At 37.5% G+C, this 22,617-nt stretch overlaps 1 protein-coding gene across 2 annotated transcripts; it reads left to right on the forward strand.

Annotated features, from left to right (window-relative positions):
• The first annotated feature begins 23 nt into the window (after positions 1-23).
• Positions 24-22,063, forward strand: Impbeta11 (Importin beta11). Of its 2 annotated transcripts, XR_008405333.1 has the most exons (20): positions 24-264; positions 1,152-1,307; positions 2,125-2,345; positions 5,025-5,184; positions 5,828-6,074; positions 6,785-6,951; positions 7,527-7,641; positions 8,037-8,218; positions 8,639-8,821; positions 9,038-9,137; positions 10,273-10,481; positions 11,213-11,410; positions 11,719-11,911; positions 12,850-13,102; positions 13,695-13,856; positions 14,171-14,235; positions 14,939-15,068; positions 15,750-15,942; positions 17,000-18,501; positions 18,535-22,063. XR_008405333.1 is itself a non-coding variant. In XM_053755496.1 (19 exons), exons 2-19 carry the CDS (start codon positions 1,173-1,175, stop codon positions 17,102-17,104), a joined length of 3,018 nt encoding a protein of 1,005 aa, XP_053611471.1. In that variant the 5' UTR covers positions 24-264; positions 1,152-1,172; the 3' UTR covers positions 17,105-22,063. The 2 variants fall into 2 exon arrangements, 1 of the variants encoding a protein (XP_053611471.1); XM_053755496.1 differs by having other exon boundaries at positions 17,000-22,063.
• Positions 22,064-22,617: the final 554 nt, after the last annotated feature.

Here is a 22,617-nt window from a genome sequence, read left to right on the forward strand (position 1 = left end):
AAGTCACTTAAATTTGACGTCAATCGATGTAGTACATTTTGTCAATTTTTGTCGGAATTCGTGGTGTTTTTCGTTAATGTATTTCGTAATGATTCGGCAAACAAAAAGTGTAGTTTAATTTGTCGATTCTTCGGTTTTACCGGTGTTGTAGCTTCCTTCACTTGATGGATAAATAAACAATTTCGTTTTATTGTAGGATATCTACATTATCCTACGCGAGTTGTGTTAGGTTATGTTATGCCTTTAGCGTTTTCAAGATAAAAGGTAAGTTTATTTTAAGTTATAGTATCTTTTATTAACATTCATAATTATCATATATATCATCGATGGCTAGGTATGCAATAAATTTGCATCGCGTTAAAGATGTGTTGATGTTTACTTTACCGATGACGAAGTACTTTTATTATTACATCTACATTTTTCTGTAATCCGTGTACTTCGTAGGAATGTGTAATTCATATTGTAAGATTTAAATATTTAATGCTACCGTTATGTCTACCCTCAGTGTTTATTGATGTACTAGAAACATGCCTATTAACCCTCTATTTTCTTGGGTAAGCATATAAAATGGAGTATTTACATTGCCGGTTTTTGTTTTAAATTCACATTACAATTCTCAGCATATTAAAATAGGTATCCAAAATCATTGCATAATTGCCTATAGTATCTATTCTCTTAACTATATGTATTGGGCCCATTAGTATATATGTAGATAACTATATCTACATATATACATTAGTTCATAGCACAAAAACACTATCTATACTGATGTTCACCAAGAATAACTGGATGTGTGGTTGACTGTACATGAAATATGGTAGTTATTATATTTATTTTCTTATATTATAATTATTTCCTTTTATCACTGGACTTATGGACAAGAAGAATATTTTATTGAATTAAGAAATTATAATTAAAAATATTTGGGACACAATGATGGATGTTATTCATTCAACAGTTTAAACAACCAATTACATAAAATCTTAAACCCCAAGGCACAGACACACTTCAGATTAATTTATTGCTAGTGTGTTCTAAAATAAAATAAAATAAAATAAATAAGGTTAAAAGGGATGGCAACAATGGAGAGAGATTTTGCCCAGTAGAGGGACCGGCTTAAAATGTGAACTTTGTTTTTGTATAATGCACAGGTGACTTGGTGACCAGACACCATGGATCCAAACATCTATGTGATGGTTCTGGACACCCTGAACCGGGCCACAAGTCAGGACGCCGAGGTGCTGAAGCCGGCTGAGAAGAAGCTTCAGGAATGGGAGATAGAGCCCGGTTTCTATTCTGTTCTCTTGGTAATTCAATAGATTTTTTGTGAACTACATCAATTTCTAAATTCCAATGAAACCTCTATATTGAATTTCAATTGATTGCTTATAGATCTAATTACCAAAAAGTGGAATAACACGTTAAGCTGTTAAGTATGTGTCTCTGTTGATAGTTGACAGAAGTCAACATCAAATATTATAAAGTGCAATAGTGACAAAACATATTTTAGCTTCATGTATGCTTTAACTGTTTTATGAGTAATGGGTCTAGTTTCTAAGTATTATGATCCCATACAGTTTTTTTCTTAACAAATATTTTTAAACAGTTTGTAAGTTACACCAAAATCTAATACCACCAATACTCTCTCTTTTCACAAGCAATATTCAACACTTTTTTTAATAATAGTCAAAATTGTATTAAATTCTATTAGATAATTTAAAAGATTGTACAGTGCAAACACTTGGTACATTTTACTTGCATCAGCATTACATGCGCCGCGGCGTAATCTAACTAGTACACAAATATCATTCATCACGTGCACTCATATCAATTATCAATTTTATCAATAAACATCGTAAAATCATTCAGTTGGTATCAATCACATCAACTTATCATTCAAGATGGTATGGTTTAGAAAGAGACCGTACAAAGATCTACTGTTAATTTGAGAGATACATAAATAAAATGTTGTCTCAATTTTATTAAACTGAATGAGCCTCACTGACTGTTCATTTATTTTTCAACAAATCTACCTTGGTTTTTTGAAGAATAATTAAGCAAGATTCTTTAAAATTCTTGACATTCAGTTCTTCAAATACTATTTAGGTATAAATGCATTTTCAGGACATATTATCAAACCATTCCATTGACGTAAATGTTCGCTGGTTAGCAGTGATGTGTTTTAAAAATGGCATCGACCGGTACTGGAGACGTAATGCCCCAAATGCCATATCAGAAGAGGAGAAACAGAAGCTAAGACAAGGGCTGCTCACAACGAATATACTCGGGGAGCCGGTTGCACAGATTGCCACACAACAGGCAGTTTTGATCTCGAAAATAGCTAGGTAACTTTTACATTCCTTTTATTCAGTCTTATCATGTGTGCTTTGCCGGGTGTGTACTCACTATCGTCGAACAGATGCCGACGCGAATGCACGAACATTGCGTAGTTCGTATGAGAGCTTTTATTTGCCGCAATGAAAAATCAGCAATGTATGCCGAAACTGTATCATGGTAATGTATTTTTTTTTAAATCTATTTTTTGTCGAGGCTTCAGTTGATCATGGTAATGTAGCATGCATTATAGTATAAGATTTTCCTCGACTCACTTATAGGCATCTGACATATTGGTTGAGGTGTCACGTTGATATTTGTCTCTCTTATCTGCATCACTATCACTACATAGTATAAAACAAGGTTTCTTCCTTCTTGTCTTTGTTTTATGCTATGTAGTGATGCAGATAAGACGACGAACTCCGTGGCCTATGGTCGTCATGCCACTTACTTCTTACTTCTCGAGGACTGTTTTTTCCGCAGTTAGGCCTCTTGTCTGCGCTTTTTTTGCGTGCGGAGTCTGAGCCGCTGATCATTCCAGCCAGCCCAGCTCCTTCAGGAAGCGGGGCACCGCCGATGGTGTACGGCAGGCTTCGCTCATGGTCCCTGGATTTCCCAGGAACTCTTGTCTTGTTGATGCAACGCCACGACATTCCAGGAGGAGGTGGCTTGCAGTTTCCTTAGCCTCCATGCATGCTCTGCATAGTGGGCTGTCTGTAAGACCTAGGGTGAAAAGGTGTTTGTTTAGTGCACAATGACCGGTAATGATACCAACCATGATACGTAGATACCTTCTTGGTAGTGAGATCAGACGTCTTGAGTATCGACTGTCCCTGTTAGGTAGTGCTTTCCTGGCTTGTCGACATGTCTCCAGGGTCTGCCATAATTGGGTTTGTTCTTCACTTATGCGTGAGCGGATCCAGGAACGAACCTGCGCGAAAGGGGTCGGAGCCATAGGCAGAGGGCCCACAGTGGGGCAGCTAGAGCCCCCTCTCGCAAGCTCGTCTGCTGCATCGTTGCCCAGCGAATTGCTGTGACCTTTAATACATTGGGAGGGTGACTGAGTTATACTTACAGAGGTTTTCCAAGGATTTGTGACGTCATGCCAGATTGCTATACTGGAGGTCCCGGGTACGATCACCGGTTAGGTCAACATGGAAAATGATCTTTTTCAGATTGACCTGGGTCTTGGATGTTTATGTATATATGTTATACAATATATCATTATCGTTGAGTTGAGTTAGTATCCCATACACAAGTTTCGTACTTACTTTACTATTTATTTATGTTTATTTATTATTATCTCCTCTTAAAAGTGGTTCCATTCAATGAATGTATACAATATACCTAGCAAATTAATATTTTTTTTTATATTGATTTGTATATTTTAAGAAAGACAATGAGACACAAAATAATTTATCGCAGTGTGAACAATGAGTTGTTATTGTTTCTCAATGAATTGAAAATTCCAATGTATCATTTATGTTTATCTACTACGTCTCAAAATAAATTATATATTTAGTTCTGTTATTTTAGCCCGTGTAATTGACGGGTTAAGTTATAGGCTGTGTATGTAATGTGTGTATATTTACTGTATTATTGTTTAAATCAGGGTTACCCAAACTTATTCGTACTGTGACTCCCTTGGGTCTTTGCCATTTTTTTACGATGCTCCTCAACCCAGTCTTCAAAAATACTAGCCAGTTTTTGTAGGTACTAGACTAGTAATAGATTATCAGGAAGACACGAATTGGACATTTATATTTTTTATTAAATGATTAAATGAAAACAATTCAAAACATAAGCATAAAAATAAAAAGAGAGATATTTATCGAACTGCCTGGCTCTTAATGAGATGGGTGCGATGGTGGTGTAATGGTTAAGCATCGAAAGGTCTCAGGTTCGTATCCTACTCGTGCCATATGAGTTTGTATACCAATATGACTCATATACATATAGTAGTTTTCATAGACCACCACTTGCTACCGGTGAAGGAAAACACCGTAAGGAAACCTGCACACTGATGGACAGATTAGTTCACTAGTGTGTATGCGACTACCTGCCACTAGATGGCGTTAGTAAGTAGTAAAAGTAGCAGTAAGTATAAGTCATGTCATATGCCTTTAGGCGACTTTAGTTTAGAAATTGCCACTCCCATTTCTGCTTCCTGGGACCCTTGGGGCAATGCCGCGACGCCCCAGGATGTCGCGGCATCCTTGTATAGATCACTCATGTTTGTGGGACTGTTGCTCCCGTGGCTATAGTTCTGAGGTGGCTAAGAGACACGTTGTCTTAGCAGCTGGTAGTTAACAATATCATTCCCAAAGAGTGACATTTTGACATCAGACTGGCACCCAAGTCTGAATCTAAATATTAAGGTTCATTATTAATAAACACGGGCTTTGCGTCATCACAGACCTGTTGCAACATGTTACGATGAGAGAAGACATAAGAAAGAATATGACTTAACTCTCATATTTATTTATTGAATAATAAACAGGCAGCATTGAATGATAGAGAAAAGTATTCCCAGGGAGGTTTGATTTCAGGCATGTAGCCAGTTGTAAAGTCAGTTGGTTTATTTTTTTATTTTGACTCCGGGCTTTTCAGCCTCCCATTCAACCGCTTGCTGCAACTGCAACACACGAGATTGACAAAACATAAGAAACAATATATTTAATATTTTCCAGGTTTGATTGCCCAAATAACTGGCCCAGTTTAGTGCCGGATTTGGTGTGTGCTCTTAAGGCGCCACAGCCCCTAGTGCAACACCGATCATTGCTGATCTTCCATCATGTCGTCAAGGCATTGGCTTCTAAGAGGCTCATTGGGGATCGGAGGACATTCCAAGCAAGTGACCTTTTTACATTTATTTAATTTATAATGTTAAAACCATTTGTTTAGTTTAGACTAGATCTCACTATGCATATGCGTTCATACTTCAAATATATAACCATGAATATATCGAAAGAAGACACACAGAAGAACTCTGTACACTTTAACATCTAAATTGATTGACCGTTTTTGATTAAAATTTGTATGTATTCCCCTAGATCAAGCACCTCCTTAAGTTAGGTTGTAAAATCACAGCCGAATATTAAAATTTAAAATGGGTAATTTTTTTACGCTGTCCCCGGGCTTTGTGGCTTCACTGCTCCGAATGCTATGGGGAACGCGCGAAGTTGAGAGATACCGAATTCCGAAATTTCATTTTAATTTAATTCTGAAACACTATTCTTGTCAGTGGGAGTCTGAAACGGTTTTTCGACAGTTGATTCGCCTACGAACGTTTCGTCGACAGAATGTTTCGACATCGGGCGTTTGAACGATCGATTCGCCGACAGAATAGAGGAGATATTCTATTGGCGAATTGTCGAAGCAATTGTCGGAGAACCGTTTCAGACTCTGTCAGTGTAGTGACTTCCATGTTTCCCTATCCTCAACTATCTTTTTGACCTCCTTGTACGATGGCTAATTTATTTTACATCTACAGGAACTAACTAACTCAGTATACGCGTTCATACTAAACCTGTGGCATGAGAACACAGAGTTGTTCCTGCGCCATATACAAGAGGGGGCTACAACGGCGCTCATAACAGAACACCTGGAGAAAGCGCTACTCTGCCTTCGTATACTGAGGAAGTTAACAGTTTTCGGATTTAAGAAAGCGCATGAAAGCCAAGACGCTGTGGCGTTTCTGAATGTGGTGTTTGACCGAGCTAAGACCAGTTTGGAATGCCGTAAGTTGTCTATAGGATCCACACTTAATTTACCACACAACACTTACCTAACAATTTCAACGACCTAATATTGTTTTGTCATTGGAATATAATACAGAATGGTCAAGATTATTTGATAAACACCTCTAGACAGGCTGTATACTAATCCACATTTGTACATTGATATTATAAAAATAAAGATTTGTAGTTTGTGTGCTTCGGGGCCACTCTACAAAGTTTCAAATACCAGGTGTCTAATACTAGAGAATAATTAATCTCTCACTAGTAATTACACTGATTTTCTCATCCTTCACACCGGTACACAACAATGCAAGCACTGCTGTTTGGCGATAGAAATATAAAATCAAAATCAAAATCAAATCATTTATTCAGAAATTAGGCCTTCACAGGCACTTTTTCACGTCATATATGAGAGTTACCCATGCGGACGACCTTTGAAACGCTCTGAGAACCCTATTATATAATTATTATACATTAATTATTATATTATTACTCTATTATAGATGTCATTGCAATTTTGCACATTGTAACTAAGTTAAGAATTCGTTTTTCTATCTGACTTAAAATAATCAATCTGTACTTACTGTGGTAATTAAAATTTTATGAATGATTAATTTTGGAAATGATGACAGCGCGGCCGCAGCGGTCGAAAAGCTCTGCGAACAACCCTCTACCTCCGGTAAATTATTTCATTTAATGTAAATTTACAGGCAAGCTACTGAAAGGACGAGGCATATATCCGCTGGAGCTCTGTGAGAAGTTCATCATCCACTTGACCAAAGTGGCGCTTGGTGTTTTGGGCTTCCATCCGTTTTCTTATGTGCCTCTAATCCGACCTTCTTTGGAGTTCGCGCTCTATTACTGTTTCACGGAACAAGTGAGTTTTTCTACATGTTTCTATTAGTAGATATTACCTTGTAATGAGACATTATGTGGAGTGTGGTTCCGCCCTAAAATAGGATCACTCAATATCCTCCCGTGGATGACGTGAGACTAGTGAAGTATACAAAGCCTAGACAGCTGATAAGCGACAACGGGATTCCCAAGGAGGGTTTACGACATCACGTCAGACAGGCGGCAGGTTGTAAAATCAGGCCGGATGTTCAAAATGTTAACGCCATTATTTACGCCGACCTGGGCTTTGCAGCGTCACAGCCCCGAATGAAGCCAGGAACATGCGGAGATGACAGTTAATTACCCTATGAAGGTTTCACACGGGAAATTGATCCTTCTGTAATAGGTATCATGGTTCAAAGTTGAGTGTGATCTAATGCAGCTTAAGTTTAATAGAACAACTCTTGTTCCATGGATTTTTGTCAAATTATTTGAAAGAAAGAAATAACATTTATTTAAACACAAAAGATATGACATAGATATCACTGGACTTAATAATAGTATTAAATATTGTACTAAAATGGTATTCACTATTTAAAAGTCTGTTTTCTCTTTCAGGGCATGTCATTGATATATGAAAGGTTCACGATTCAATGTTTGAATATAGTGAAAGGAATATTGCAATGCGTTGAGTATAAACTGCCTAAAGGGGTCGACCAGGTTTCTGATCCGTGTAAGTTTATCACAATGTCATTCTTAGCTAAAATAAATATATCGTTTTTCAAATAACTTCTTTTTAAAGGGCTTTTGTCGGTGTCAAAATTATTTTGTAAAAAAACATATTTCTAAAACTGTATCATTTGACATTAGAGAAAGGTTTTTCATATTAAAATATATGTGCATGAATTGTCCATTAACTTCCTCATAATTCTGCATGGTAAGATTTATTTTTATCATACTATTATTTTAAATGTGAAAATTTCGTTCGATGTCACGCCTCACGGCTAGACCGCTGGCCCGGATTTGAAGGAATTTGGAATAGATATAATTAACGAACAGAGCAGAACAGAGCTACCGCGGGCGAAGCTGCGGGCGCAACTAGTTTTTTATATTTCAAATCTTCCACAGTGACTTTACAAGCCCACCAAATAAAAATGGAAGTTCTTGACCAAAACACCGTGTGCCACATGTGTCGCCATCTAGTGACGCACTACTTCTTACTAAGCTCCGATGATTTAGCTCTATGGGACGCCGAACCAGAGAGTTTCGCCATAGACGAGGCCGGGGAATCTTGGAAGTATAGTCTTAGGGTTAGTATGACGTTGAAATATTAGTTTTTATGCACATAACGTTATTAACCCTAATACAGTTTACGCTAATGCGTGTTTGTGTATGCGTATATATATATATATATATATATATATATATATATATGTTAAAAACGGTTTGTACTATAATTTCACTGGCAAAAAGTCCCACAAATACTTTAAAGTTTTACGATATTTCTCTTTTATTAGCTTGATCTTACCTTACATCGAGATTTAGATTAATTTACGTATTGGGAATACGGTCGTCATTTCATCTCTTTCGCACGTAAGATTTGTGAGTGAGATGGGAAACCCTCCCGCTAGCTGGACGCAGCGAACGCCCTTATCTGTCTTTTGGAAAGGCGTGAAAAATCTTAATATTAACCTGTACATTTCCAGCTGTAATAATATATTGTTCCGTAGCCATGCACCGAAGCCTTATTCATGGAGTTGTTCCAATTTCGAAACGTTCTCGCGCCGGAATTGGTTCGTCTGTTGGCGTCGCTGCAGCAAGGACCAATCACGCCCGACGATTTGAACGCCATATTGAAGAAGGACGCCATTTATAATGCCGTTAGGTTGGCAGCATTCGATCTGTATGACGACGTGAGTAGTGTTTTATTTATAACATAGTTATTTTTTTATGTTCATGCTTCTATTGCTCTGTACAATCGGAACAAACTTTGTTTCAATAGTAATAAAAGCTATATTACTATGCACTAAGTTTCAGTATTGTAAGTGTAAAAAGATGACTTTAAAGTTTATCAGGCTCGAGATTTTCGTAAATCACGTTTTTAATGGCATTAAATAATTTTTTTTCAGGTGGACTTTGACGAATGGTTTACAAATGTATTGAGCCAGGAATTAAAAATGAAAGATAATAACTATAGAATAATAAGGAGAAGAGTCTGCCAGCTTATAGGTCAGTATAGATACTTAGTCTTAAAATTAAATCAATTTATCAATACATTTTAACATAAAAAATATAGTCTTCAAATATAGTACTGTCGAGGGCAACAAACCCACCATTTAACCAACTTTGTAGTGGGAGGTAGGTTATCATGCTCGACCGCCACCGCAAGGCAGATCTTCCCGCCAGGTTAGGTGCGGCGCCGGGGACCGCGCGCGACAGACGGTGTCATGTCGGAGGTTGTATATATGCTTCTAATCGAAAACGCACTGTCTGCGGGGTCTAGGACTGTTAGCTTTCTATAGTGAGTCGACCGTCGTGCCATCTGTCACCTTCAAAACCTCTTCAAAATTTGCGAAAATTATAACAGCGATCATCATCATCATATCGAGTCATTGCTAACACTGGTGTCAGATTTTATTCAAGTCGCCTGAAGGCATCTGACATGACCTTTACGACTACTTACCGCTATCTAGTGGCAGGTAGTCGCATACACACTAGTGAACAAAACTGTCCACCAGTGTGCAGGTTTCCTTACAATGTTTTCCTTCACCGGAAGCAAGTGGTGGTCTATGAAAACTACTATATGTGAGTCAGATTGGTATACAAACTCATACGAGTAGGATTCGAACCTGGGACCATTCGATCTACAGGCGGGCGTCTTAACCATTACACCACCACCGCTATTACACCACCACAAGCCATGATGAATAGAAGTCTAAGATAGAGAGACCTAGTGGTACTAATTGCAACTCACCCTACCGTCAAATTTGACGTTGGTAATAACGTGCGCAGAAAAATGGAAAGTACACCACTTTGTCTAAACGTCAGCGGCGTGCCGGTTAAAATCGGATAAGGATACGAACCTGAGACCTTTACCTTACCTTTACCTTTTGAGATACACAGGGGGGTGTCTTAACCATTACACCACCATCGCTTTAACAGCGATAAGACCGTGATATGTGTGCAATAAAGTGTTATTGTATCGGGGGACCCACAGGGTGGTCAGATTAATCTGCCACTACATTTACTACATACTACATTTGTCTATTTATATACTAAACAACTCTCACATACCTTTTTTCGGACCTTGTTACAAAGGTCCGTAATCAATGGGCGACTGGTTTAAAAGTAGTTATGTTTGCAGGAATTTGGTGTGGAGTTCGCGCCTCACAATCACTCAGGCCAGCTATGTACGAAGCGCTTATAGCGCCATTAACACAATCCGACGAAGATCCAGCGGTCAAACTTGCAGCCGCTGAAGCGCTTAGAAGCACGATAGACGATTTCAATTTCGACGTCGAACAATTTGCGCCTTACGCTCCGCACGCGATTGCAGCGCTTTATGATTTATTGGTGAGTTTTTTTATGCGGTAAGATCCAACGGAGAAAGTTGGTAATGGAAGAGAGAATGATTTCGGGTCAAATATAGATATGTATATAAGTACATGCATATTATAGCACGGGATCGTATAATCGTATAATGACTGATAAACCAAACATGCTTCTCTGTCTTGCTTGTCTGTCTGTCCATATGTATACTTAGATTAATAAGACTACGCAACGGATTTCGATGCGTTTTTTTTTTAAATCGAGTGATTCAACAGGAAGGTTTAGGTGTATAACATGGTTTTCGCGATATCCTATCCCTAGCGATATCGGGAAGAGCCGCTAGTTAGAACATCAATGATATCCTACTAATATTGTAAATGCGAAAGTTTGTGAGGATGTGTGCATATATGGGAAGGAATCGTAGCTATTGTCACCCCTTCCGGTGTCACGGGTGACATTTAAGAAAAAATATTACCAGTTGTCCCCTCTGATTCAGATAGGAAGGGAACAGGTGGGAAAATTTGTTATCCGGGTGACAACTGGGAAGAAAATTCATAGTTGTCACCCCGGGGATCAGTGCTACAAGGGACTACTGGGAATAATCGACTCTATCACGCAAAGTCTACTGGACGAATTGTTATGAAATTTGGTACACGGGTAGAATATGACCTGGAATAACACATAGGGTAACTTTCATATCGAAACTCCTAAGCGAGCCCCGGGGCGAAGCTAGTATAATATAATTTTGATCTCAGGTGGAATCGGAAGAATGTGATACGAAAATGCACGTGTTACACGTGGTGTCGTACGTGATGGAGCGCTGCGGGGCGCACGTGGCCCGCAGCGGCGGCACCGGGGCGCTGTTCGCCTACCTGCCGCAGCTGTGGCAGCACGCGGCCAGCCACAACATGCTGAGGGCTGCTGCTTTGTCCGCTACTGTGCATTTACTCAAGGTACGGATAGATGGCGCCGTGTAAAGTTATGAAGATGTGACGGGATGAGTAGATATGTTGTTCTGTGTTGATCTGTCAACGGACGTCAATGTGACAGAGGACGACTGAGCGTAAAAGCGCGTTCCCATTGCTCATTCGCGCTCCGTTGTTTTCTGTAGGGTTTGAAACTGACATGAGTTGACGTATCTCGAAACTTCATATAATTTCTACGTTGATGATATTTACGGTATAGATAGATTGCACTGTTTAAAATAAAGTGTGACGATTTTCTATATTTGACATCAAATATATATATTGTTTCCCCGCAGGCAATAGGCGAATGTTCGCCGAACGTTCGCCCCTGGATCGTGAGCGTGGTGAACGAATCCACCCGCCTATCAGAACCAGCTCATGTTTATCTGTTAGAAGACGCCTTGGAGTTGTGGCTTGCGATATTGGAGACTTCGCAAGCGCCCGACCCGCCATTGTTGTCGTTGGCTGAAAACCTGTGCCCTATATTAGGTTAGTAAAATTATGAAATCATCATCTATATAGAACTCTAGGAATATGCTAGATATCATTACAAAATGAGCTTCAGCTGGCCAACCATCAACTTTTACGCAATGATTCATATGCAACTCAGTTCAATTTAGGAACCTAAAATTAATCGCATTTATACTAAACTTTAAGTCGATGGTACTAATTTGCGATGCAGATCAGTATAGGTCCTGAAATATATCTTCTTGCCTTCGATCTTATCTTTGTTGTTTGTGTTGTAGAGCTTAGGGCAAACAGTATTTAATAGCTTAATATTTAATATGCCCAAATAGAGGTAGCTTTCCGTATGGAAAGAGGCGGAATCATGGCCAAACCGCTTCCCCACTCGCCTGTTTCAGCCCCGCGTATCAATACACAACGTTTATAGAGAAATAGCAATAAAGCATCTCCTTTGTTTTTCTACGTAGCGCGAACCATAGCGCCCCCAAGTACCTCATATATAAATCTAAACTATGTTTTGTCACTATCGCACTGTACAATATTAGACATTGACAGATCGAGACAAAACATACTTTGAAGTACGCTTTGACATTTTTAAGAATAAGATCGAATCTCGTTACGATCGATCGTTGCGTCTCTTTCCTGTTTCCATGTCTGTTTCTATGTAAGTAACTTTATTGATTTACTGATTGATTACTCTTCTTGTTTGCTCTCCACTTACTGTGGCTATGGCTGAAAATCAACGCGTTGCTCCCCGAGGAGCAACATCATCGTTGAGCCATGACCTTTTTGTATTGCTGCAGCACACATACACATTTCTTACGTCTGATTGTTGTTTACCCGTTTATTGTGTCAGTTATTTTTTTGTATTGACATTGATGTATGTGTGTGTACTGTGGCTACAAATAAAGTTTTTATCTATCTATCTATCTATCGAATTAAAAAGCCTTTTTTGTCAACAGAACAGTCTACAGAACATCTCCGAATAGTCGTATATATAATGCAAGCATACACTCTATTATGTCCTGAAGAATTCCTTACCGGTGCTGGTGGGAAATGTATGGCATTACTTGAAGATATGCTCAGTGATATGAGGATCGAAGGTGTTATAACTGTTCTCAAAATGGCGGAGATTTGCATCAGCGTCACGTTCCCGGAGAGAAACGCCTTCTTAGGAGTCAAAGTCATTTGGCCTATTATAATTAGGGTTATACAGTAAGCATTTTCGTTTTACTTACTAGTTTTTGCCCGCGGGGTCGCCCGCGTCATTTCCCACGGAAACAGTTAGTCTTCCGGGACGATAGGTACTCTATGTCCTTCTACGTACTTCGAACTATCTGTATGCAAAATTTTATATTTCTGTAAGAAATATTGGTTGAGTAGATAGACCGTGATGAGGTAACAAACAAACAAACATACTTTCGCATTTATAATATTAGTTGGAATTTGAATAGAAAGATGGTGTTTTCTGTAATTAATTACGGTCAAGAAAGTGAACTAAATTTTTTTGTCATTGCAATACTAAATATTATTACTATAAAGAGGTAAGCGTTTATGCGTTTGTGAGTTTGTAGGTTTGAGGCGGGTATCTCCAAAACTACCGAACCGATTTCAAAAATTCTTTCACCATTAGAAAGGTACATTATCCAAGTTTGTTATAGACTATATTTTATCCCAAAATTCCTACGGGAGCGAAGCCCCGGGCAACATCTAGTATTAAATAAAATGGTCAAGATTGGTTGATAAACACTCTGTGTTGCCGGCCAACGGGAGACAGCGGCCTCATATAATTATGATATAATTTCAGCTGCCTACTAGAAAGTGACGATCTCCCAATGGTCCTGTCGGTGCAGCTGTCTCTAGTGTCGAGGGTTATTCTGCTATCGTCCGATCTCTTCTACAAAGCGATACAGGAAGCCGCCAGCAACTGCGCTGAGTATGACCGGGATCCGGGGAAAGTACTCAATAGGTTGGTTATCAACAATTGACTAAACTGCCAACTTGTCAAATTAGATACTTTTAACTAATGTCAAAAACTAAATTTTATTTGGAGGTTATGTGACAGTGTGGCTTGTGGTTCCGCCCTAGAACAGGACCACTTCGTATCCTCCCGTGGACGTCGTACTATACTCCCGTATAACAACATTCCCAAGGAGGGAGGGATTACCAGAACATTCTCAATCATGACCCGACCGGGGATCGAACCTGGGACCTCTCGGTATAGAGGTTACGAGAACTTGATAAAAATGTGATGATGGCGCTGATGTGATTTATTATTTACAGGTTTCTTCAAGTATGGACTGAGAATATGAATTTGGTTACACAAGTCGAGAGGTGGAAAGTAGTGGGTGAGTATGATGAGAATAAGCTTTGATTCCGTTTCTCAATTAAATTATTTCCAAGGGTTATCCAAAATGACCGAGTTATATATATTATATATACTATTATATATATACGACTTGAATCCTAACTAATATTATAAATGCGAAAGTAAGTTTGTTTCTTCTTGAATTTTTGCATACATATAGTCATCATCATCATATCGTGTGTGTTAACAATAACACTGGTGTCAAATTTCATTCAAGTCGCCTAAAGGCATCTGACATGACTTTTATCACTACTTACCGCCACCTAGTGGCAGGTAGCCGCATGAAAATTACTATATATGAGTCAGATTGGTATACAAACTCATATGGCACGAGTAGGGTACGGACCAGAGACACCATCACCGTTTCATATAGTTTGAAGCATGGAGAAGGACATAAGGTACGTTTAATCCCGGAAAATTCCCTTGGGATATTTACGCGGGCGAAGCCGCGGGAAACAGCTAGTAGTAAATAAATATATAGGTACAAATCACACAGATAATAGAATCTGCCACCATTGTTAGCAATAACACACTCGATATGATGATCATTTACATACTATATAGCCTGTCCCGGATTCGCTCGGGTAAACACATTATAAATTATACTCCTACATTCACTCAACATTCCTCAGGAATTACACTATCTATTGGTGAAACACGTATGTTTGTTTGTTTGTTCATAGGTTTAGGATTAGCGGCTTTACTGACGACGCAAAACGCAACAGTACTGGAGCGCTTTCCAGCGATACTCCTCAACTTGACCGAGGTGTTAAATGACGTCATGAAGTCTGAAGACAACGGCACTTACATTGAGTAAGTATTCACTTTAGTGTTTGTTTGTAAATTCTTTATTTGCACAAGGAAAACATATTTAAAGAAAGCAATAATTATATAGTCGACGGACGTAACCAGATAAGATCGAAGATTTCTATAAAAAATTCTCGGTCCAAAATCATTCGTGTTTGTCCGTCTGTCACGGCCAATTCGCTCCGATTTGGTGTACTTGATCATCAGGTGAAAATTGATAAGATGGTGTAATCCTATGACCTAAACACATATGTGTAGAGGAAGTAAATAATTTTCAAATAAAGGGTGATTTCCAGAGGGGGGGGGGATTAAATTAGGAAATTTCATTATTTATTAATTAATTCGAGAGAAATTGGTTAGATGGCGTTGTTTTAAATATGCGCGATGTTGTCTTTATGCTTAATTGCAGAAAAATTGGGAAGATGTATTAATTGTACGTAATCCTCTTCACACGCGAGTCCAACATTACTGTTTTTTTTAAACGAGCGGTCGTTATAAATTAATTCGAGAAAAAATTGTTAGATGGCGCTAGTTTTAAATTTGCGTATGCTATCGTCCATATGCTTAATTGCAGAGAAATTGGACGTATGTATTATTTGTATATATCCATCTCCACGTGAGTCCAATTCGCACACGGCCGGTTTTTTTTGAACAAGAGTTGAGTAAACCTCGTTGTGACCTCGTCAGCGGTCTGGTGGCCCCGCCCGGGTCCCGGCCCGCGTCCCCGCTGGAAGGGCGCGGCGGCGCGGCGCGCTGGGAGGAGGGCGGGCGCGCGCGCGCGCTGGACGCGCCGCACGCGCCGCACGAGCTGCGCAGGCGCAGGCTCGCCGCCGCGCATCCCGCCCGCGTCATCGACCTGCGCGCCGTCGTGCACCACCAGGTTTCTGACAATATATAATCTATACATACATATAACATGGTGTATTCTCAGTCGATGGTGCGTGAACAAACAAATATTCGGAATGTTGAATCAACTTTCCTCTATTTTGACTTCTTCACACACATTTTTTTCCCCGAAAAATGAATTCTTTTAATTTCGCTTTTGTTATAAATGTAGGTAAGTGTTTCTTTTTACCTATGTATACCTTTACATACTCAGTCCATACTGAACAACTTTTCGTATGGAAGCAACATTGAAATCGCGAAAAGACAATCAGCTGATCCATACGTTTTCACAACATAGGTATTTAATTTTGTATAGAACAGCTGATTTATTTTTGCTATATTTCGGAGTTACTACCATACTAAAAGTTGTTCAGAATCATTGACTGAGCGTGTAGACAAAATATTGCCAATGTATAAAAAGTCACCCTGTAGACAAAATAAAATTTAGGTTAATTTCGATAATTCTCACAATCGATGGCTCAACTGCTCGCCTGCCCCGAGTGTCCAAACACCTGTACACGGGCTGACGTGACTTGATAAATTTTATTTATTTATATTATATACAGAATGGGCCGGACACATGATAAGGGACAAAAGATGTACGCACTCTGTCTCATATCTTTTTTCATTACTGATTCTTGTTATTCATATTCATATATTCTGTGGTTGTTGTGTAACGTAATGTTAACAAAATTTATCGTAGTGATATTATCTTTAAACTAATTCAGATTTGTTTTTTTACAAGGTTTTATTTAGTTTCACCTGTCCCGTTGTCTGTCGTGTAATCAAATTTTGCAAGTTAGACTTCCCCTACTTCCAGTTGACCTTAAGAGTTGAAATTTCCCACGTCGCTTTAGTTTCCATGAAAATTCATTATTATGATAAGTATGACCTGATAGTGCAGCATGGATCGGCTCCAAACAAGGTAACTCCTCAACCGTTTACAGCACGGACATGGGTTTCTTGTCAGGCGTTATTGCCATGTAAGATTACTGTGACGACAATGAAAGCTTGTGGCAAAAATTATATTTTTGTAAAAAAACTTGTTACAGTTGGAAACATTAAAAGTCCAAGTTGGCGCGGAAACCTTCGAGCGGCTGATACAAGCGACTGACCACGAAACACTGCAACAGATAAGGGAATATGTACCTCTTTGAATTGTGACGCAGCGTTTGTTATGACGGTAATTAGCTTTCGAAGATATCGGAAGTATATATTATTTTATTCGAACAACATACAGTCAAATAAATAAAGGTGTATATTTATGAGCCTATTGATTTATATATTCTCGCATGTAAGGTGCTAAGAAGCTTGAATACTTGATGAGGTCCTAACTAGCTTAAGGTCTAATGCTGGCTACACACTATCCGCGAACAGCTCGCTAAACTTTGGCTGATACAATCGGTATACATTGCAGATTTTACATTGGGGTAAATAAAATTGCTGATACAAACTGTTCAAGTCTTAGAGTTCGGCGATAGTGTGAAGCCTACATATGAGTCGTTGAAACAAATCTTAGAGGCTGTAAAATATATATACACATTGACTGCTGAAAACTGACGCAAATATCTGCCTTAATTTTACTATAATAGGATTCAATTTCAAGTGATACAATTTAGCGAGGTAATAGAGAAAGCCTGGGGGCAGATGTCTCTAACGAGCTCCTTTTCTAAGAGTGAGGGAGAGAGAGAGAGAGAGAGATGTGCTCAGCCCAGTAATCAATAGAGTAGGAAAGTGGACCTGGGGCGCCGTCGAATTCGCTGAGGATGCAAATGTAAAAACGCTCAGATGTGTATGTGAGAGAGACCATAATGGCATAATAAATCGTATATTTTTTTCAATAATTTAAAATTATTATCTTTTAATTTTTTTTTTCGATTGCAATCACGTTCGATGTATTTTTAACCAACTTCAAAAGAGGAGGTTCTGAATTTCGTCGCGATCTTTTATTGTTTTTTTCCTATTCTGATCTCTTCGAAAGCAACTAAATTAAGCAATTTAATCTATGTTTATATTTATTGTACTGTACATTTTGTAATGCATGTCCATTGTTTATACTGTCGATATATGATTTAAAATGTTGATTCGCTATGCGATGTGATGATAACAAATATAGAGGTTAATTAATTTGATTATTTTTTTGTTTATTTTTCTCATACCCATTATTTGTTTCTACATGGAGTGCAGATAGTTTTGGAAACTATTAAGCTAAGGCACAAGCGTTTAAACATTTTTAGTAGAAAATATATAAAAAATCAGTAGAAAAAAAGAGAAACTTAAAATTATTCATCGGATATTGTCATTTTAAAACAATTTTTTTTCTGCACTAACTTTATAATCGATTCTCGTACCACGACTCACTTTTATATTGATCATTATATAAAAAAGTACATACATTTTACATTGATTTTATTAATTTCAGTTTTGCACCATTTTCATTTTTTTTGCAATCGATATTTGTAACGTTCACATTTGTCGATATTCATGGCGTTTTAATATCCATTATGTGATTTCAAATTAAGTACATTCAGTCTCAATTATACTTGAAGACGAGGTTATATCAAAATAAAAATAATTTTACGACCAGCCGCCTGCCTGACGTCAACCCTCCTAACTTCCACGGGAGGATATGAAGTGGTCTTATTCTAGGGCGGAACCACACGCCACATCGCTATCCTTAAAATGTTTGTATTGAATTTGATGTCACAATCATTATTCATTGTCACCATCATTAATTTCACACTTAATACACTACACAAATATAATGTGTGAAAATATGTGTGATATACTAATACAACATTTTCCTATACTTATAAGGCTTTTATGAAATTATTGTTATGTACTTGTACTGTATTATATTCGTATAAAAACGACAAGATCGAAGAAATATGGATATTGAATTTAAAAAATGAGCCATAAAATAGTAGCAATTGAGCATATTTATTTACTCATTAGGGTTCGAATGAAAAAGACAAGGAGCTAACGTAGCCACATGAGATAGAATATACAATACGATGGCGGTAGTACATGCACAACATAGTCGCTCTTTCTAATTCATTTTCATTGTCACGAGTGAAATAGCACATCGTCGATCTCACTCATGTAAATTGTAATGAAAAGAACGATATATTGCGCGTCAAATGTTCTATAGAGTAATCGTGGCTAAATTTTAATGAAAATTAAAGAACGCTGTGATGCCGTCAAATGTTCTCTAGTGTAATCGCGGCACATGATGTGAGACAATATATTAGCGCTCTATCTTTCTCCTCGTGTATTTCTAATACGAATATTAGAAATACACGAGGAGAAAGACGTAACGACGTTAGAAATAGACGAAGAACAGAAGCGAACTTCTGTTATCTGAGCGAAATGGAAAATATGACGAAATGTTTTCTCTTTCGACGGTTTGAAAGGTTTACAAACAGACATGGGTTTACCAATTATACGCTGTGTTTGCTTTTCGGAAATAAAGTCAAGTACTGTGGGCGAAGTGCGTCCAACCAATCACATTTTGCACCATTGTGACGCAACGACAACCACACTGCAATGTGATTGGTTCGCTGCGTCTCGCTTCGAATCGATTCGATGGTGGGCGTAAACCCATTTTACAAGTACATAAGAATATTTAAATTAAGACATATAACGCACGCTTTACTTCCAATGTTTTCTCATGCGTTTCGACTAAGTCGGCTTGCATTAAAAATAAAATAAAATAAGCCTTCATTGCTGTTTCCAGTGTTTACTACAATACATTATTTATTTGATTTACTCATATATTATATCGTGATTTATTTATCGAATTCGAAATAGGCATCGTCGTATATGTCGGCTTCATTGAATGAAATTGAACACCAGTCTTCCATCGGTGCCTATTTACTGATAATATGTGCATAGTCAAAACATAAAAAATCGAAATCCAAAATTTATCCAAAATCATCTATAATAATTGATTATAATACTTGGAGTGTGCCACCTGACTACTACGCTTCATAGTAAAGGTAGGTTCAGTGCAGCGGTTCACACAAAGTCGATTTTCATTAATTAATTCTGGCAATTCTTTTTTATTTATATAGTTTTTGCCTATGCCAGGGTCATTGCACGCGAGAGCGTGAGAACACGATAAACTATGAATTGGAGAAGAATGATAATAGGTCATGGCCCACCTGCTCCTGGATGCTTGGAACTAATCTAATGATTCGCTGGTTTTTTTGTCATGTCCAAATGGCTCGGTCTTAAATTCAATCAGTTGAAGTTTTCATTATTTTATAGAAAATATTATTTGTGAAAATTATTACAACAATATTAGTTATATATTTCCGTATTGCTTAAACATTGTTTAGTGCCAAAATGACAAAATGAATATTTTATCTCAGTCTTTCAATTAATGCCAAAAGTATTTCTTTATGCAAGTCGACTTAAGTTTAATAAATAAATCAATCATAAAAATAAAGGCCCAAATTGCCGGCTGTACTTTCATCTGCCTTAAATAATTAGGTAATAAAGCGTTTTATAAATATCAGTTAATGTAATATAGACACATAATAATATCTAATTATTCTATATATAATAAATATGAAATATGACAACGATTTTCGTAGTAATAGCTAAAATGTTCCATTCGTATTATATACAATGTTATACATATTAGGACTCATGTAAAATTTCGCTAAACATTATGTCTCAGACAGGGCCACCCGCACAGTAGAGCCTCCATAACATTTTAATTTCTTTTAATTTAGCGAAAACTCTGTGAGATAAAGTATAGTTTCGTAAAAACTATTCTACATTTAGCCGAACTGGCATGGTCTCGAGCACTGGTCAAGAGCACTGTCCCGAATAAACGGGGGCGCGGGTTCAATTCCCGCTCGATACCAGAATTTTTTCATCTCATTATTATTTTCAAAAATAAGTTAAAAAGCATGTGTGACGCATGTATAACAAAACCAATTAGGTATATAAAACTAGTATTGATAAAATTGTAATGTTGGCGCTAGTGTCCGGGTTGGTTAGTCTTAATAAAATTCGTAATGTGATAGTCATATAGACGCAATACTATAGGTAAACTAAAACTATGAGCTCCTTTCTGCGCTTTTCTATAAGGTCTAGACTCGCACATCATAGTACCAAATGCGGTACCAAAAATTTAATATAATTATAGTATGTGGATTGGAGGACTGATTAATTTTGAAAATCTGAATGTTAAAGTAAAAAAATAAAGCTTTGAGCAAGGCGGGCGGTGTTTAAGCACTGTTAAACATTACTATTACGTCTGTGGTGTGTTTGATACATGATGGAGTTAAAATATTATTAAACTTAATTATGATCATTGACTGCTACGCTTATGAAAGTGATTCCATGTGTGTTGGAGCGTGTGCCATTTTGTACTGTTGTGTCAGAATTCATACTATTATTTAATAGTACTATAAGGGTCCGGCTCGATTGCTCCGTCGTGCGTCGGTGCATCGACGCATCACGTTGCCGCTACGTTGTTTTCCATAGGTTTGACAATGACATTGACAATGACATGTGTCGAAACTTATTTTCTGCCTTGATACGTCGACGGACGTCAACGCAACGGAGGACGACGCAGCAATGGGGCCGGGCCCTTATACATGTATACACACATATATATCTTCGTTTGAGAAGTTAATTTGAATATATAAAGGTATATTAATATACTAATTATACCCATACAATATTTCATTAATATTTATTTCTATTCCTTATTAATTAAATAATTTTTACTTATTATAATTAGGGAAACAGGTCCTTAACACCCTGACGTGCGTTACCTGCGGCAGTGGACATCAATTCATAAATTTTAATTATCACTACGAATACATAGTAATTATGAAATAGTTACTGAATACATGAATAAATAACCTTTCAAAGTAATACAATCAGATGAGTTATAAAATTATGATAAATTTATTTGATTCCTGTTTTTAAATAAAGTCTTGTTTGTTCCTAATTAAAAGAAAAATACTATGACTTATAGTGTGATTCTGTGGTGTGTTTATGATAGGGATGAGTGTATACGAAGTGTTTGCAATAATATTTCATTAAAAATGTAAATCATCTAGTTGTAAGATGTTGAAATACAATTATTTTTTGTGTATTATTGTTTTATTTTAAACAGCTTCTATTTGTTCTAATATAATAAATATGCCTTGATAGATCCCCAATTGAAAGTTTTTTTCACAAAATTGACATTTTTGCGACAGCTTTCATTGACGTCAGAGATCTTGTTATATTCAACGCGTGACAAAAAAAATCATGCCCGTGCTAGTAGGAGTTGCCTCGTCGGGAGCCGATTCTGGGTGCACCATTAGTTTATTCTTATCATGATAATGCTTTATCATGGATACTGAAACGACGTGGAAAATTCTGTTCGCTAGTTTTTCACCTACCTACTTCCGCTGTAGTAGGTGATATACTAGCAATATTTGATTACAGACAGACAAACAGCGTGACAGGTGAAACTAAATTAAATTAGGAGAAAATATCATTTGATTCAGTTGATCATAGTCGCTGGATCTTAAAGAAAAGGTTTCAAAAACATTTTTTTTGTCGTGAACAAATGATTTTTAGTTATTTAGCATGTGTTGTAGGTACTTTTTAACCGGAAAATATGTGATTTCTACTGAGACGGGCAGCAGGCAAAATCAAG

This window comes from Plodia interpunctella, chromosome 15 (assembly GCF_027563975.2).
Source record: "Plodia interpunctella isolate USDA-ARS_2022_Savannah chromosome 15, ilPloInte3.2, whole genome shotgun sequence".
NCBI lineage: Eukaryota > Metazoa > Arthropoda > Insecta > Lepidoptera > Pyralidae > Plodia > Plodia interpunctella.

What these genes read in the sequence shown, in the direction of transcription:
- Impbeta11 (XM_053755496.1), top strand. Translation starts at nt 1,173, where the DNA reads ATGGATCCAAACATCTATGTGATGGTTCTGGACACCCTGAACCGGGCC. An exon ending in CAGCGCTTTATGATTTATTG is followed by an intron (nt 10,482 to 11,212) that starts GTGAGTTTTTTT and finishes TTTTGATCTCAG; the next exon opens with GTGGAATCGGAAGAATGTGA. An exon ending in AAACCTGTGCCCTATATTAG is followed by an intron (nt 11,912 to 12,849) that starts GTTAGTAAAATT and finishes TTTTGTCAACAG; the next exon opens with AACAGTCTACAGAACATCTC.